This window comes from Schistocerca americana, chromosome 2 (assembly GCF_021461395.2).
Source record: "Schistocerca americana isolate TAMUIC-IGC-003095 chromosome 2, iqSchAmer2.1, whole genome shotgun sequence".
Taxonomy (NCBI): domain Eukaryota; kingdom Metazoa; phylum Arthropoda; class Insecta; order Orthoptera; family Acrididae; genus Schistocerca; species Schistocerca americana.
Genome location: NC_060120.1, coordinates 676,762,128 through 676,780,836, shown reverse-complemented (window position 1 = coordinate 676,780,836; position 18,709 = coordinate 676,762,128). Strand labels below are relative to the sequence as shown.

General features: G+C 40.2%; 1 protein-coding gene across 1 annotated transcript in view; it reads right to left on the bottom strand.

Moving 5' to 3' along the window:
- Nucleotides 1-578: 578 nt before the first annotated feature.
- LOC124594939 (serine/threonine-protein kinase Pak) overlaps nucleotides 579-18,709 on the bottom strand; it is a 133,121-nt gene continuing 114,990 nt past the window's right edge. Inside the window, exon 10 of the mRNA XM_047133441.1 lies at nucleotides 579-2,117. Within this exon, the coding sequence (XP_046989397.1) occupies nucleotides 2,034-2,117 (84 nt within the window). The 3' untranslated portion in view covers nucleotides 579-2,033. The remainder of the gene's footprint in view (nucleotides 2,118-18,709) is intronic.

Here is an 18,709-nt window from a genome sequence, read left to right as displayed (position 1 = left end):
AACAATTTAGGCATGTGCAATTTCTACATTCAAACTGGCCACCGAGTGACTTCTACCTTTTTTCTGGATGAAAAGTGTTTGTAACTTCAGCTCAAATGAGAAACTGCAGAACATATCATCAGAAGGCAAGAGACATGACAGCAAGCATCTTTGTAGAGGGTAGTAAGAGAAAACAAGTTCACTAATACAAGTGTCTAACACCACAGTAATTACATATTACATTCAGAATTTGATTTGGAAGTACTTTTCCTACTGTATATGAACTCTGGTTGATAAACTCCTTTTTTTTAAATTTCTGCCTTTCAAGTGATTATAGAGAGAGAGAGAGAGAGAGAGAGAGAGAGAGAGAGAGAGAGAGAGAGAGCAGCAGCAGCAGCAGCACAACATGTTAATAATTAACTTTTCTTGATTATAATTACTTTCCGAATACTTTCTATATTTGTAATAAGCATATCTCATCTTTAAAGTCTTAAGTGAGTTGAAGGTAGTCACTTTATCACTAAATGATATTCTGAAAGTAGAACAGCAGTACTGTGCATGCAAATGCTAGGCACGGGAACTACGGAGCAACCATTAAATTACAGGCCATGAACTTCTGTTTATTTTTTGTTGTGAATATTCTCTAACACATCAAACAGAGAGCAAGTCAGCAGGAACAGTGTGCACTCTTGGTCATCCAATGTATCCAGAGACAACACACACTGCACAATCAAACTGCTGACTTAGAGACACTGTAAGGAAATCACAAATGTCAATATCACATTCTTAGCTGTTCCTATCATGTTTACTACATGATCTTTTTCTGGAGCAAAACATTTCACATTATATTATCATTCTGTCTAAACAGCTTAAAAATTATAATCACAAGAGGACAAAATATAAAAATATTTTGCATTTATTGCTGTTTGCAAAAAATAGTCCCAAATTGTTCACATATTTTTGAATGCAATGGCAATTATCTTCTACTCACATTGTCAAAATTATAAAATTCTGTACTAGCATCAGAATTCAGCTGATGATAATGACTAGGGCACATTTTCAGTCATTGTGTTGCATCCCTAAGCTGTTCACCAAGAAGCACGGAATGACTATTTTCAGTTATTTTTACCAAAATCTGTATACAAATTGAAGTGCGTGATGGAGATATGACTGTCCAGAAACATTTAAAACCATAATAAAATGAACTTCCTATAACGTTATCATAAAATTATGTAACACTACTAGCTTTCAGGGATGCCTTTCCTACACAGATAATATAATACTGGTTTTTAGTATTACTGCAAAATTACAATCTAAAATAGTCGAGGAAATAAGAACTTATCTTTAAAAGTAAAGAAAAAAGGGCAGTGAATACAAAACTTAACACATCTACATCTCAAATATGGTTACCGACATGTTAATGGTACTCTTAAAATAGCAGCTCTCTCATTTCACACATTAAAATATTGATTACAGAATGTAGTGCACCTCCAAAACATTCCAATCAAAGATTTACCCAGCGTGAACAAGATGTTAACTGGGTCAGAAGCCTTACTGTTTCAGAAAACACCTTGCATATGACCATTAATAAATCTAAATGCACCTCTTTGGTTGGAAGAAAAATAAGAACACATCTGACACCCGTGATCTGTGCTCCACATTTTAGTTACTCACACAACTACAGCACTGTCCATTCTCTCTCAACAGCATCACAGCATAAAAATGTGGCCTAGATGCAAAGCTATTTAAATATGTAAAATAACTGCATTTAGCTGCACAGACCCATGATCAGCTTTTGCATCGAGGGTCACATTCGTTTTTCTCTGTGGACTATATACCTCACAGCACTGGGTTCTCCAAAAAATATTCACAACAAAACTTTACACTAAGTGAAAAATGTCCTTGTCACCCAGCACAAAAAGCCAGGTACACAGAATTGCAAGAATTGTTCCCAGTGGCACAACACACAATCGACTGCTTCTACTTAAAGCTCTGTAGTCGCTGCATGTCAAAAGTCAAGTTCCATCATACGGCTGTGTTCCTGGTCTACAGCTCTAATGATTCCTGGCTGCATCTTTTGCAGCCATTATGAGAGGTGTCAGACTTGCTAGCGGCCGGGCAATTTTCAGGAAAGGATGCTGTGAATAAGAACAAATACTATATCAATTAATACCCTCCTCTGTAACTAGATCTAAGATATTCTGAAAAGAGCTACCAAAATAAACATCAGCCACATTTTATTTACAACACAATAAACTGTTACTTATGTGCATTGTTCTATTCACTACTGCTAGGTGTGTCCACAAACTAAAGCAATCATATAAGAGGAGAATGGTATCACTACGAACTAGACCTCTTTGGCACATAAACACTGATCAGCCAAAACATTATGCCCACTGCCCACGGTGACGTTGCATGCTGCCTGATGCTGTTGCGGGCACCGACTCTTTGGTGAACACAACCAAATTCACTATCGTAGTGTGCCAGCTGGATCAGAAATATGCACCAGAGATTGAAGATGTAATCACCACTCCACCTACAGCCGACACATATGAGAAGTTAAAAACGGAACTGGCAAGACAGGTTTCACTTCAGAGAAAGAGCGCCTCAGACAAGTCTTAATCCAAGAAGATATTGGCAACGGAAGACCCTCACAATATTTTAACACCTGCAGAATAAGGTGGATACGAGAACTGCTTCTGACAGTCTTTTGCACACTCTGTGAATTAATCGCTTGCCACACCAAGTGAAATCCATTATTGTGTCACAAACTGGCATGCTCTTAGATGCTGTAGCAGAGTTAGCTGACAAAATATTTGATGCTATAACGCCTGTGCCAATAAGTACAGTGGAGGCAACATGCAATATAGCTTGTCATCGCACATGGTATCACAGGCCAATTATGACATGCTGTCCACCAAAATGGATTTGCTGACCAAAAAGATGGAAGAATAATTGTTCTGTCATGAACGCAGCAGAGATAGGGGCCATTATCACGAGTGACTGATAAGCCACTTGTCTACCACTTTCTCAACGCCAGATACTGAGAAGCCCACAGTTTGCTGGTCTCTCGGGAGATTTGAGGACCAGACAAGCAAGTGTAGAATGCCCTGCACACATGCAAATGCCAGAAGCAACCCGATTTAGGCACATCGACCAATTGCCAGAAATTGCCCCAACACCTATTCATCAGTGATCATAACTCTGGGCAGAAATATCTTGTAGATACTGGATCAACTTATGTGTTTTCCTGCACACAAAGTTGCACAGCAAGTGGCTGTGCACCCCTTTCCATTGTACTGCTGCTAACAATTCAACTACACTGACGTATGGAATGCTACGAAACAGACTGGACCTCAGACTACAATGCAACTTTACGCGGCATTTCACAGTTGCAGATGTGCGGTCTTTTTTTTTTTTTTTTTTTTTTTTTTGGCACATTTTCAACTGCTTCCCAGTATAAAAAATACATGACTACTCAACAGTGTCACATGGTTTCCAGCTGCAAGTTTTTGTTGAGATGTGGCAGAGCATATGGCTAAACTCTTACAAGACAGCGGCAAATACAGTGACATATTGAAGATACTCCCACCACAGACCTCTGGGAGCAATGAAGGAGATACCCCATGACACTGCATCACATACAGACTGCAGAAGTCCCATTAGTCTTCTGCCAACCTCGGCACTTGGCACCAGATCGACTTGCCTTAGTGAAAGCAGAATTTGACACTATGACTCGTGAAGGCATGATATGACTGCTGAATAGCTCCTGATAATCCCTACTACACTTGGTGCCAAAAAAGAACAGCGCATGGTGCCCTTGTGGTGATTATCGGGTCCTAAACACTTTTCTTTTCTCCGAGAATGGTACGGCGCGTTATCAAGAACAATAACTGCATTTTCCTGAAGCCGAGGAAGAACACCTTCAAGCCACTTCTCGAAGGATTCGGCGCACATCTCCTCATGATAATCTCCACTTTCTTGGATTCGAAAAGTCCACAACCATCCTTCAACGAACACTGCTTTGCTGCCAATGTTTACGATAATCAGATGTTCTTTACCTGATGGGCGCTTGCTTCCGGTGGATAATCCGGACAGAAACGCTTGTTTTGTGTCATCTTCCCAGACGTAACTTCGGGTATGTCCTGCGTTCACCCACGTCTCGTCCAAATAGTAAATAGGTCTGCCTTCATCTCTCAACCGTTTAATGGTTCGAAGATAACGCCGCCTCCATAAAATGATGTCATCCCTGTCTATTAGCATGCTATCGCGCCCACGCCGGACATATTTGAAATTCATTTCTCTCAATAACTTATAAAATGTAGTTCTCCGAAAATTGCTCAGATTTGCATCTTCGTTCATGACTGTAAGCACTTTGTCAATTGTTGGCAATTCGTTACGAAAAAAAAAATTCGTGTACTTCGTATCGCATTTCTATCGAAGTCATCAACACTTTCAGAAAGTTTCTGTCGTAATTTTCCTTTCTTGGGAGACTTCAAAGATTGTGTGGCCTTGTACTCACTTATCACACGATACACTGAAGAACGTCCAACACCTGTAGCTGCAGCTGTTTTCGAAACAATGTCACTCATCGACTGCTCTGGATGTAACAGTTCCGTTTTACACACATTAAGCACCATGTGCTTCTCAGAAGAACTTAATGATTTCTTCTTTGCTCGCTTCTTTGGTGGACTCAGAACTGACACGTCGACCTCGGCCGTATGTGATGCTAATGAAATAAGTGAATATATAAAATAAGAAACCATGCGATGCTATTGGATAAACAGTCAATGCTCAGCTTGACTACAAACACATATACTTACTCTAATAATCAACAACTAGTCTTTCAAGTGTCTTTACAGATGAACTTAAGATATCCTGAAATCGCCGCTGTACAACACCCACTAACGAGCTCACACCTGCATCTGAGACGGCCACACTGACTGAGCGCCGCGCCTGCGAACCGCACAATGCATCGCTCATAAAAGACAAACGGTTGCACTCATCGCATTCGAACAAACTACAAAATTAAATTCAAACCTTTCTGAAACTTTTCTCGCTTACACCCCCACAAAAAAATTTAAAGGGGAAAAATTTGTCGCTTACTATATTTCGGATGATGATTTGGTACAAGTTCTGCATCAGACGTGAGATTTTAATTTATTACTTCGCTATTACTGACTCTATTGGGCAGAAAATTTGCAGGTGTCATCAACATATAGTACTGAAGACAATTATAAAATTATTTTGGTGTGCGACACACAGTTGGGGAGATATGGCGTGATAAATATAGAGTAAGCGAAAAAATAACTTTTCCGAAAGCTTAAATTTTTCTCTTTTTCAGTGACAATAAATTTTAATGTAATGTAAAAAAAAAGGTGTCGGAAGGTAGTTCTCGGATCACTTTATCATGTTCAGGTGCCAAATTATAAAAAACACGACTTTGATTTTTTAATGTCTGACGCCCCTGCCTTGTACACCCCTCGACGGCAGCGCTGTGGTCACGCGCCTTGCCGTGTTTACACTACGTCTCTTGTTTCGGCGAATGGAGTATAGAACTATCTCTGATCATTACCCCATAGCATTAGTTCAGAACTATAATTATGTGCTTAGTGGCATGAATTCATTCAGTGTTTTAGATGTTCCAAAGTAATATATGCAGATTCCGATGGTGGCAGCAAATACACAAAAGACACCTGGTGACAGCTGGTGTCATTCCTTTTGGCCTTTTTGAGAGTCAGTTCATGATGTTTGGCCTCCGAAATGCAGTGCGAACATTGACCAAGTTTCATCGACTCTGTCCTATGAGGGCTGACCTTTTACTTCGATTACTTCTATGCCATTCTCGTTTTTTCTGCCCCTCCAGAGCAACACCAGCAGCATCTTACTCAACTCTACAGAAAACTGCAAAAATGTGGTGTCATTCTAAATAGGACCAAGTCTGTCTATGGTCACACACAAGTTGATTTGTTGAGCCACAGGATCAAGACGCAGGGCAGCTACCCTTGTCGGAGAGTTGAAGCCATCCTGCAGATGTCCCCGTCGAAGATCTACCAGGAACTGCATCATTTCCTCAGCATCCTCAATTTCTATCACCGACATTTACCTGATGAGGCTGAGTTGCATGTGCCATTAACACTTTGAGTCCCAAGCCCGAGTGCAGCTCGTGTGACAGGCACGCTGTGAGCATCCCTCGCCCGAGTTCTGCTCGTCTTCCTCCATTTCCTTTGTTTTCATTGCGGTAACGTCTAATATTCAGGCTTGGCGTGCTGTGATCTGCCCACTGCATGGTGCTGCCATCGTGTGGATATTTCTGAAACTATTTCGGCATTGTCAAGGGCAATCCTCAGTTGTTCAAAACCACTGTACTGTCACGTGACGCCGTAGTTTTAGTGTACTTCTTGTTGCACTTGCATTGCGTTTTGCAATAAATATGTTGAAGTTTTTGACTAAAACTGCGATTGAGAAGCTTTTGAATGAGACATTTTAAGATTCCAGTTCCGAAGGGGATGTTTCTGAAAGTGAATACAGTGATTTTGCTTCTGAAGCAGACTCAGGTACAAAAACAACATTATTTTCCTTTCCATTGTTGTACATTGTTCTGTGTAATAAGTCTGCCATTTAGGTTACATGCCCATTGTGTTTTCAGACGAAATTTCGCCTCTGTCAGTATATAATGTACTGCCTAATACTGAAGGCAGTACTTCAAATGTAGTGCCATCTAAAGAATCACCACGCAAGAGGCGGCGTTCTAGTGTTCCAAAATCTTCAGGTGCGGAATTAGGGTGGACTACATTAGACGTGCAACCTTCATTGCCTGAATTCAAAGAGGAAAGTGGATGTGTAGCAGAAGTGGATGACAGCAGCAGTCCTTTCGATATTTTTTTCAATTTTTATCCCTGAATCAATGGTAAAACACATCAAGTCAGAAACTAACAGGTATGTGAAATCTATTGCAGATAAAATGAGAAGATCAGGCAAAATGAAACTCAATAGCATGTGGAGCTCATGGACTGGGGTACAGCTTCATGAAATGTAATTGTTCTTTGCTGTCATAATCGACATGTGCCTGGTGAAAAAAAATAGACTGCGTGATTACTGGTCCACACCTTTTCCAGGTTCAGTTCTAGTTAGAAATAGATTTTTTGCTATTCTCTCTTGTCTACATGTAAACGACAATGCCTCATACATTCCAAGAAATGAACCTGGCCATGATCCCAATCACAGAATCAGACCATTCCTGAATAATTTACTCACACAGTTGCCAGCATCGTTTTCACCTGAGGAAAACCTCACTATGGATGAAGGTGCCTGTGGATTCAGGGGAAGAGTTATTTTTCGTGTCTATATAAAAAACAAACCTGACAAGTATGGTATCAAACTGTTTACCTTGTATGATGCAAAGACATGATATGTTTTACGCACTGAAGTTTACACAGGTAAAGGGCAGGAAGACAATTCTGTCACTGCCCTTTTTCAGAGACTTCTGTCTCGCTACCTCAAAAAGGGACACACTGTTTATATGGACAGATATTACACTTCACCTGCTGTTTTTGATTTCCTGTGGGAGAATAAGACAAAGGCTGTGTAGTCAGCAAAAACTGAAAAAGGGTGACTGTATATTTATGAGGAAGGAACATTTGTTGTGCCTAAAATGGAGGGACACAAGAGATGTTCTGTGTTTGTCAAGTCTTCACAAGATGACCAAAGCAGAAGTAGAAGTGCATAGCAAGATGGGGCTGACAAAGAAAATTAAACCTGATGCCATTCTAGACTACAACCTCAACAAGATAGGTGTAGACAGAAGTGGCCAACTTATATCTTACTACCCTTTCAAGAGAAGGCAAATGAAATGGTGAAGAAATTGTTTTTCCATCGTTTTTTAATGGCAGCAGTGAATGCTTTCATCTTTTACTGTACAACAAGAAACACTCAGAACAAAGGCTGCCATTTGGCAAATTTTCTTCTGCTATTAGGTGAAGAATTTTCAAAGAAAAATACTGTACATCAACATACTGCTACTCCCCAAAATGCGTGTAGCAGCAGACTTCTAGGAAGGTATTTTGCAGACAGGATTCCTTCCACTGTAAGGGCAGCACATCCCACAAGAGCGCAAAGTTTGTGCAGAAAAAACAAATCTGTCCAATGGAAAGTCTTCAAGAAAAGAAACAATATGGTGGTGCCCTAACTGTAAAATTCCGCTGTGCATGCTAGAGTGTTTCAAATTGTACCATACAAGGGCAAATTATTGTTAAATGTACAGATAGATAAGAATCTGCACAGAATTTTTTTCCACTAAATATATACTGAAATGTAAAAAAAAATTGTGTCCTAAATTTGTATTTAAATGAGCTTTATTTTACAAATGGATCAAATAGGAACCTTTCCCTCTAAAAAGAAAAAAATAGTTCCATATCTTGAAATAAGGTTTGAAGAATGAAATGGTAATTAATTAAAGAGATGCCAAAAATGCCCGGGATTCTGTTATATGCATGCTCCAAAGGGTTCTGGATTCGAAGTGTTAACAACAGCACTCACTGGCCCGAAGAAGGGAAACTCACCAGTTTCCTGGATGGATGAAATGATCTCAGCTCTCGAAGAAGCCAAGCACAGTGTAGCGGATGGACATTACTCGTACAACAAGAATCGAGCGCACCATTAGCATTGGTAGTTGATGCGAGTCAGATGGCAATCGATGCAGCACTGCTACAATTTCATGATGGAACATGGCAGCTGTTAGCATTCTTCTTCCACAAGCTGTGTCCAACTCAAAAGAAATGGAGTGTCTACAATAGACAGCTTTCAGCAATGTACAAAGCCTTTAAATATTCCCAATCTCAACTGGAGGCCAGAGAATTCATCATCTTTACCTACCAAAAACCACTCGCATTTGCCTTCTGACAAAATAACAAATTGTTCACCTTGGCAACACAAGCAGTTAGTCTTCATTTCTCAGTTCTGTGCATCCAGACAGCAAATACTGGAATAGACAATATAGTGGCTGACTGCCTCTCCTACATTAGCAGCATCACTTGTTTGATGGATTTCACAGAACTTGTGGTGACACAACAATCAGACAGGGAGCTGCATGACCTGCTTGAAGACTCTCAATCACAGCTCAAAATTCAGGCAGTAGAGATTCCAGACACCAATGCAAAGTTGTACTGTGATGTGTCTAATCGCAAAAATTGGGAACCCTGTCCTTTCCTTTCGATAATATAAATAACCTGTGCCACTCAGTTTGCACACATTCATATTGATGTGGTCAACCCCTTACCTTCACCCAACGGCCAGTGTTATTTATTAAGAATGACAGAATGTTTCACCTGCTGGCCAGAGGCCGCACCAGTAGACAAAAGCCACACCAGTGGAGAACATCTCGGCAGAGATCTTGGCTTCCGCCTTTGTTTCTACATGGGTGTTACGTTTTGACTACCCTTCACAGTTCATGATGCATTGTGGAAGCCAGTTTGATTCTGACCTGTTCACACAGCTGGCTAAATTCTGTGGCACTGTGCACCACAGAATAATGAGCTATCATCCTGCCGGCAATGGGATGATAGAATTCTGGCAATGATTGCTGAAAGCAGCCCTGATATGCCGTGACAAGTTGAACCACAGCCTTACCAATGGCTTTGCTCGGTCTGGGAAACACTTACAATCTGGATTTGGATGCTTCAGCTGCCAAAGTTCTGTACATTGAAATGTGATCCATGGTCCTTGAAACTATCCAACTTGACAAATGGTGATTTTGCAAGGTATGTCCACAAAGTAAGTTCCGTTTGGTTATATAAAACAAAACATGTACAGATACAGAAAAAAATATTTATTGTACAAAAATCTGCAACTGTTTAACTACTTTTCTACATAGCTTCCAAAATTTTGTAGGCACTTGTCATAGTATTTTTGTATGCCTTCTTCAGAGAAGGTTGCCGCCTGTGTATTCAACCACGTAGTAACATGTTCTTTCAGCTCATCATCATCGTTCAAGTGTTGACCACCAAGGACAGATTTTAGGTGTAAGAAGAGATGAAAGTCACTAGGAGTGAGGTCCGGGTTGTACGGAGGATGATCAAATGCATCCCAGTGAAATTCCGGTAAGAGTTGGCAATTTCTTAATGGTCTCACAGTAACCATGTGCATTGATTGTTTGGCCTCGTGGTATGAAATCAATCATCAAAATGTCTTTTCTGTCCCAAAAAACAGTGCACATGACTTTTCGAGGTGTCAACATTTGCTTAGGCTTAACCTTCATTGGGGATGAAGTGTGCCTCCATTCCATTGATTGACGTTTTGTTTCAGGGATGTCATACGACAACCAAGTTTCATCCCCCGTGACTACCCGAGAAAGAAAACCATCGCCATCTTCATTGTAGTTTGTCAAAAACTGAAGTGCACAGCCCATCCGTTGTTTTTTGCGTTGTTCAGTAAAAATTTTGGGTACCCAACGTAAGCAAAGTTTTCGAAATTTCAGTTTTTCAGTAACAATTTCATGAATTAGTGATCGTGAGATTTGCGGAACTTCAATAGCAAGGGCACTAAGTGTAAACTTACAGTTGTGCTTAATCTTCTCTCGAATTGTGTGAACAAGTTCATCAGTAACCACAGATGGGTGTCCACTTCGTTCTTCATCGTGTACTCGATCACGTCCTTCATTGAACAGTCCAACCCATCTTCTAACCATTGAATCACTCATAGCATTTTGTCCGTAAACATCGCAGATTTGGCGATGAATTTCCTTTTGTTTAACTTTCTTTGCATTTAGAAAACGAATCACAGATCTGATTTCACATGCAGCGGAATTTTCAATTACAGCTGACGTTATAAACAAGGACTACAAAGCACCTGTAGGCAGCAGCAATCTCAAAATGGTGTACATGTCTTCTCCTTGAGTCAGAGTAACTGCCACACATGCTCGAAACTGCGATCGTAACGCTGCCATGGATAGAAATAGAAACAGGACTTACTTTGAGGACGACCCTCGTATTTGTCAGCTGAGAGAACACACCTATCACATCCTTTCCAGACAAACACCCAGACATAGCACCAATCCTACATATGTACACTGAGACCTTCACAAGTGCACACACACAATTCTATGCTCTGAAGGTGTGAAACCCCCCTTACAACCACCTTACCGCATAAAGTGGTACTATGAGAAGATTGTATGCTTGACTTTATCGTTAATGCAAAACCACTCCTTTCTCACTGGACAGTGTGAAACGGACATACCTCTGTCCAGAAAAATGGCTGACAAGGACAACACAGCACAATCCCGACCCAGTTTCAACTGCTTCATCACCGCTGGCTCTTCTAACGGTCAATGAGAAGAAGCCATTAGGAGACACAACGTACTCAAGTTGATGGGTCCATTTGCCTACAAGGTTTTTAGACACTGCTCTGTGTTTCTGGTTGAGGCTGATAAGCAGACAGAAGTGACACGACAGTGCGGTGCATGTTGTGTTGTTTTAGCATGTAATTTTGAAACACTGGTGCTTCTGCAGCAGCCTCCAGAGGCACTGTATTCTATAATACTTGTGTGCTTACTCTTAGAATAGTTTCTCATTCTGTTGATAATTACTTACAGAGTTACTTTTTGACTATTGAACATTCTAGCTGTCAGGTTGGTTCTACTGGTATTCATCGTTAACTAACGCCCTGCACAACACAATAAAGTGTTTATTGATTCTGACATGAAGAGTCTCTTTTGCTACACTGGTGGCTAGTAGCATGCATCAGTAATTTGTTTGGACACCCACAGACACAAGGTCACTCCACCAATCTTTTAACTGGTAGTATCTACCAGCTATTGTACAGTTATTTTGTTAAGCTCCTATGGTATTAGAATTTTAGTTTGTGTATTTCGTGTCATCAAGAACACTTTTCTGGTTGTTCATCTTTTATGTATTATGCATACTTTGAAAGTGAGAAGGATATATCAAGTGTGTCCTCCAATCTAAGTGTGTCTGAAATCTGATCTGCAGGAAGTTTCAAAGGATGAGGACTTGTTTTAATATGTAGTTATGCTTTCCAGAGTAGCTTTTCTACTCACAATTTCCCTCACAATTGTTGAGTGTTTCATTCTGCTACTAAGTACTGAATAGAAAACCCATGTTTTCACAGAATCTATTCAGTTTGACAACATTCTCAACATTCCACATAGCTGAAATTCTCAGTGGTCTGCATTAATTAATGTCGCATTGCTCTGAAGTTAAAGTCAGTCTTTCTCCTGTTATGAAACATCTATTTTCACTATCTACAAAGTGATACTGATAAAGACTGACAATATTGAGCTTAATTTTGATTTCTACATTCTCTCTGACTTCTGAATTGATGATTCTGTCCTCCCTCACTAGCTAAATAGTATAATCCAAGTTGTAATATTTTTAAGTATCTGTACTTATTTATATCAAAACCTTCTCATTTGCTGTGCATCTACTGTGTTTTCAATGCTGATGACAAGTTCCAAAGACGATGGCCAACATCTTTTGAATATCGTATTTGTTGCAACTTCACCCAGAAAATTATTGAGTCCCTGAGTAGAACTTAAACTGATGCAGTGAAGCTGAAGAATTTGTGATTCATATGCAAAATTAACATTAGAGATTCATGACCAAAATTGATGTTCCTTTTTCTTAACAAACAGGGAACACCAAGCAGTTCTTCAACGTCATTATTGTATTGCGTGCTCCTTCTGTGACGTAGCACTTCCCCCTTTCCTCATACACTCCACAGGAGTATAGAGCATGTTAAATGCCTTGGCCACTAGATAAGCATTCCACTGGGGATTCGTGGGGAGAGCGACAGTGGTGGGGGATCACTCAGAGCACTGTAGGGGAAACGCTAGGTGCTGGAGGGAAATATCATTCTAAACTGAAGCCTACGTTCACATTTTTGGTAAATATTAAGCATGGCCCCTCTGCATCCACACTTGCATGGTGACCATTCAAAGATATTGCCACCTCTTCTTTGGTTAATATCTACAAAGAATTCCACTGAAAATAGAGAGATTTATTTTTGCTTGGTTTGTTAACCATTTAGAACTTTCAGAGATGAGTCACGAGTGGGGAATTTTGAGTAAAACCTACACATTTCTCTTGTTGCCATGTTAAAATTTTCTTATTTTGCCAAAACTCAGTGGAGTTTAGACAGTCTCACCTCACTAACATGTTATGCAGACACAACTGTGACAAAATTCTGAAACTGTGGTTTATTATGATTATTAAGTGACGAACTGAGGAAAGGTAAGGTCAGCATCTTAGGAAAAAGCACATCCTCAGTACAAAATAAACAGGTACTGATTTCACTTAGGTTGTTCCAAACCCACAGCATTTCTCGTTTCACCTGTTATTGATGGCGCTGAACAATTACGTTCTTTCATCGAAGAAGTTTGTAGTTACTGCAATAACACAATAGACAACGAAGTTTTGCACAATAACCCTATGGCAAAATCCTCTCCTCTTTGTGTGCTATCATTTACCAAAATCTCATTTTGATATGTCGAAGCGTTTATAAAATATGAGGAATGTTGTGCATATTTCACCATGGATTTTTCACTGGCATGGTGCGACCGTAAATGAGTGTGATATGTCAGGTCAATTTTCCTGACACTGGTGACTGTTGGAGACCTCCAAGCAAGTCTAAAGAAAAATTCCATATGTAAGCTAAATTTCATACATAGCAACATATTCTGCAATATATACCAGACACAAAATCATAGCAAGTCCTATTTTTACTTATCGACTTTTTTTAATTTTGTGCAGTGTTTTACTTCCACGTACATGTCACAATAACTAGTGCCGTTAACAGAATGACAGGCACATTGTAATGAGTCTGACGTATAAAGCTACAAGTAAAGCAAAAATGAATTTTTTTCTACCCAATAGCTTCCGTAAAATCTTTTGAGAAAGATTGCAGGGTGTGCAAGTCGATTCTGCATCGATGACTGGCAGAAAGGTAGCAAACACTTGGCGACCTGCCCTTTTGAAAAAAAAAAAAAAATGAACGAACTTGCCCAGCTCTAGTAACCTCCCCTTCTGAAAAAACGAATGACCTTGCTCACTTCTTTGGATGAAAACTGGTCACTGCACATCGACCACTGTATCTTGTGCAACCGGTACGCCACTTTATCCACTTTACCCCTCTCCTTCTGCCTCCTGTGGAGCCACGGCTCACCGCTATGAGGAATCTTCTCTCCCTTCTCCCTCTCCTCGGCAGCCATTATAATTTTGTAATTATGATGCGCTACAACTGCTGCACCCAATCTTAAGAAATTTGAGGCTTCGGCACAGGCATTTTAGCCTAGAAATGTCATTCTGAATAGTTCTAAAGATCCTCAAACCAAGACACATCTCAGTTACCCAGCTACAGCAATGCACAACATGTTTAGTGGGTATGCGTATTTGAAAAAACGTATTGAGAAGGAGCTGAAGGAGCATAACAAAGTTGATGTAATCAAGGTTGTTTAGGGCCAAGCAAAGTGAATATGAAACATTTGCCAAAGTGAATATGAAACATTTGCCAAACATTGCTTGGATTTATTGTGGACAACAACAAACAGTGCTGACAGTGAGAGAATTCTGTATCAATATTATATGGTTGTAACCGACAGGTGGTGTTACCCTGAAGAAAGTACTGCAGAAATTGTACTCTCCTTCCTTTTGAGTAACAGAATTTGATGTAACTGTACCAATAATGAAACTATTGCTGAAATTTGAACGCTTTTGAGCAATAAAAATACATATTTAAAAAATTCTGTTGGAAAGTACCAGTTTTCTTTCATTCCTCCAGCACACTGATGACACGGTAGTATTAAATGAAACATTTGCCAAGAATAGAATGTAACAGTGTGTAATCAGATTATTATATCCATCGCATCACCGCCAGAAAAATAGACACTAATTTGGCCAAAAATAGATGCTAATTTGCGAAAAAATATACGGTTTTTCATCAAAAATAGATGCTACAAATTCTGGTCCCTACACAAAGCAATTAATGGGTTCAGTTTGCTGTATTTAGTGAATCAAGTTTTAATGACCACTAACAAGATTTAAACCACTGTTGTGGAATTTCACCACACAAATTAGGCTTTTGCCTGTGGGATCTAAGTAGCTTAATTGATATTTGCTGTCCCAAACATAATTTTTATATAATGAAGATCATTCCTATCTGATGACTTTAATAGAAAGTTACTAAATTGCTAAGAAGGATAAGGGCTACTACCTTCACCTCTCACTTCTACCCTCAACAACTGCATACAGCCAATGTCTGGCCAGTAACATGAGCTGATCGGGCCTTTGATATTCCTAGCCTTAAGCTCCCTAGTGCTTCAACACCCCTTCTCCCTCTCTCCACTATGTTTGGGCCTTACAGAAGAGGGAGCAATATTCATCTCACCTAACCAGTCTGATTGATAAATAATTCTTTTTAAGTTTAATTTTAATTTTTCATTCTAACCATTTCCTCTGATATTCACGTACGTATTGTTATCTATGTGCTGAGTAGGAGCATTTCTCAGCAAATTTTGGTCATTCCTGTGAAATGCGATTTGCCGACAAGATGCCCACTATCCACCTGCTGAGGGCAGTGAACAATGACCATGGGAGAGAAGTCACATGTTAATTGCTCGCTGTCATTTGGAGCATTCGATCCATACTGGATGTGCTCTGTGGCACCAGCTTCCAACTAGCAATGTCATGAATCCTCTCCTACACATCTTTTTCTCAGACTCTGTTCCAACACCAAAATTTTCATCATGTTATGACTGCACGACTGGCTAATGGTCTCTCAGGCTAATCTAGGTACATGTGTGTATCCTGTACACAGAATACGGTGAATTTATTAACTTTTAACCAACTCTTTCACTGAAAAAAATTCCGCCAACCTGACCAGCACCGTGTGTGCCTGTACACTGGTAATGGAGGGAACAGTTTTGTGCGTGTGTGTGTGTGTGTGTGTGTGTGGGGGGGGGGGGGGGGGGGGGGGGGGGAACAAGCTTTCACTTTTGGGAACCATAAGTCTAGTGTAGATCTGCATCAAACTACACTTTGGACTAAAGGCTATAAAAACATAAAAATGGCTCAAAATGAAACTATACAACACAAACATGATACACAAGCTGAAGGCGAAAAACTCACAGTGACAACTGCTACTGAAGTTAATAAGTCCGTCAAGAAGGCTAGGAGAACAACCTGCAAGAATGAGCATTTATGCTGTTGTTAGTGTCCCACCTAGATAATGACTGGCCATCATTCAGTTCCAGCAGACTGTCACAATCTACGTTCAAAAGAGCATGCACAAATGACATACAAAAACTTCCAGCATCATACCTTAGCAAAAGATTTTGCCAAAAACCTGAGAAAATTCTGGTCCTATACATAAAACTGCTGCATGGGTCGAAGACTTCTATCCAGTTACACACTGACCAATCTGGTATGGCAATAGAAGACAGCAAAAGGAAATCTGAACTTTTAAATTGTGCATTTATGGAGTCATCTAAGCAAGAGGATGACCACCACCCAAACTCTCATAAGAAGGACATAGTAACACACATCCCTAGCGTAGAGAAGCAACTGAAAGAGTTGAAGACAAGTATGTTCTCAAGTCCAGATGGAGTCCCCATTCGGTTTCAATGCTTTGGCATTGGGTCCTTATTTAGCTTCCATTTTTTCCAAATCTCTCATCTAGAACAAAGTCCCAAGCAACTGGAAAAAGTGCAGGTGATTCCTTTACATAAGAAGGGTAAGAGAATGGGCCTCCAAAATTACAGATAGGAAAGCATCTGTCCACAGATCAGCATGGATTTAGAAAGCATTGCCTGTATGAGACTCAATTTGTCCTTTTGTCACATGATACCCTATGAGTCATGGATGAGGGGCAACAGACAGATTCCATATACCTTGATTTTCAAAACTGGTTCAACAAGGCACCCGATTACAGACTATTCATGAAGGTTCCTGCATATGGAATAGATTCCCAGATATGCGAGTGGTTTGAAGACTTCATAAGTAATAGAACCCAGAACATTATCCTGTTAGCGAGTGTTCATCAGTGACAAGGTTATCATCAGGAATGCCCCAAAGAAGTGTGATAAACATAAAAATCTGATGTACAGGATGGGCAACAATCTGTGGCTGTTTGCTGATGATGCTGGAGTGTATGGGAGTGTGTTGTTGTTGAGTTACTATAAGAAGATACAAGACGACTTGCACAAAATTTCTAGTTACTGTGATGAATGGCAGATAGCTCCAAATGTAGAAAATTATAATGAGGTGAGTTGGAAACACAATCTCATAATGTTCGAATATAGCATTAGTGATGAGCAGCTTAAAACAGTCACATCAATTAAATATCCAGGCACAACATAGCACATAAATATAAAAAGCAATGAGCACAAAAATACAGTAATAGGAAAGGCAAATAGTCCACTTTGGTTTATTGCGAGAATTTTAGAGGAGTGCACCTCATCTATAAAAAAAGAGAACATTTACAACAGAAGTGCAACCCTTTCTTGAGTACTGCTCTAGGGTCTGGGATCCCAACCAGGCTGAATCAAAGGAAGACAGTGAAACAATTCACAATCATGCTGCTAAGTTAGTTACTGGTAGGTTCGATCAACACACAGGTATTATGGAGATTTTCCATAAACTCAAATGAGAAACACTGGAGGGAAGACTATGTTCTTTTCATGAAAGACTACTGAAAAAGTTTTGTGAGCCAGCGACTCTACTGCAGTCAACATATATTACCTGCAAAGACCAGGAAAGAAATTCAGAGATATCAGGACTTTCACAAAGGCATATTTTTCCTTTGCTCCATTTGCCAGTGGAATAGGAAAGGAAATAACTCATAGTGGTACTAGGTACCCTCAGCCATGCACCATACAGTGGCTTGCACAGTATTATGTAAATGTACGAGGGCAAGTCAACAATTATTTACACTTTTGCCATAATGTTTGTTACATTGCGCACCTTGTCTTCTGTCCTTGCACATGTCATTGTTATACTGTTATGGTAATGCTGTGACAGTTTGATCTTATTTCCGCTATTGTTCTTCCTTCTGCTGCAGACACAACACGGCAGCTCCATTAGAAGTGTGCACCAAAGAGGAACAATGGGTGGTGATCTGATTCCTTTGGTCGGAGGGTGTCAAAGGGGCAGACATTCATCACAATATGGGAGAAGCGCATTATCAAGTAAGATTGTTTTTATGGACTGAGAAGTTTGAAAGTGGTCGAACAAGTTTAACAAATAAAGAGGGAGCAGGTTGGCCATCAACGTCCACTACAGATGACAACATTCAGTAAGCTTGAGAAATGGTTCTGGCGGACGGGCGAATCACTGTTGATGAGGTAGCATCTGCTTTGAATATCAGCCATGGCTCCACCCATCACATCATCCACGATGAGCTCGGTTTCCATAAGGTCTGTGCACGGTGGGTACAAAGAAAGCTTACTGATAACCATAAGCTCACCCACGTTAGGGTCTGTCAACGCTTACTCACTCACTTCAACAACGAAGGTGATGCATTTTTAAGCAGAATTGTCACTGGAGATGAAGCATGGGTGCATCACTATGAGCCTGAGTCAAAGCTCAAGAGTATGCAGTGGAAACACCCTGAATCACCAATGAGGGAAACATTCAAGATGGGGCCATCCACAGGAAAGGTTATGTTAACTGTGTTTTGGAACTCACAGGGGCCCATACTTGCAGAGTTTATGGAAAAGGGAACG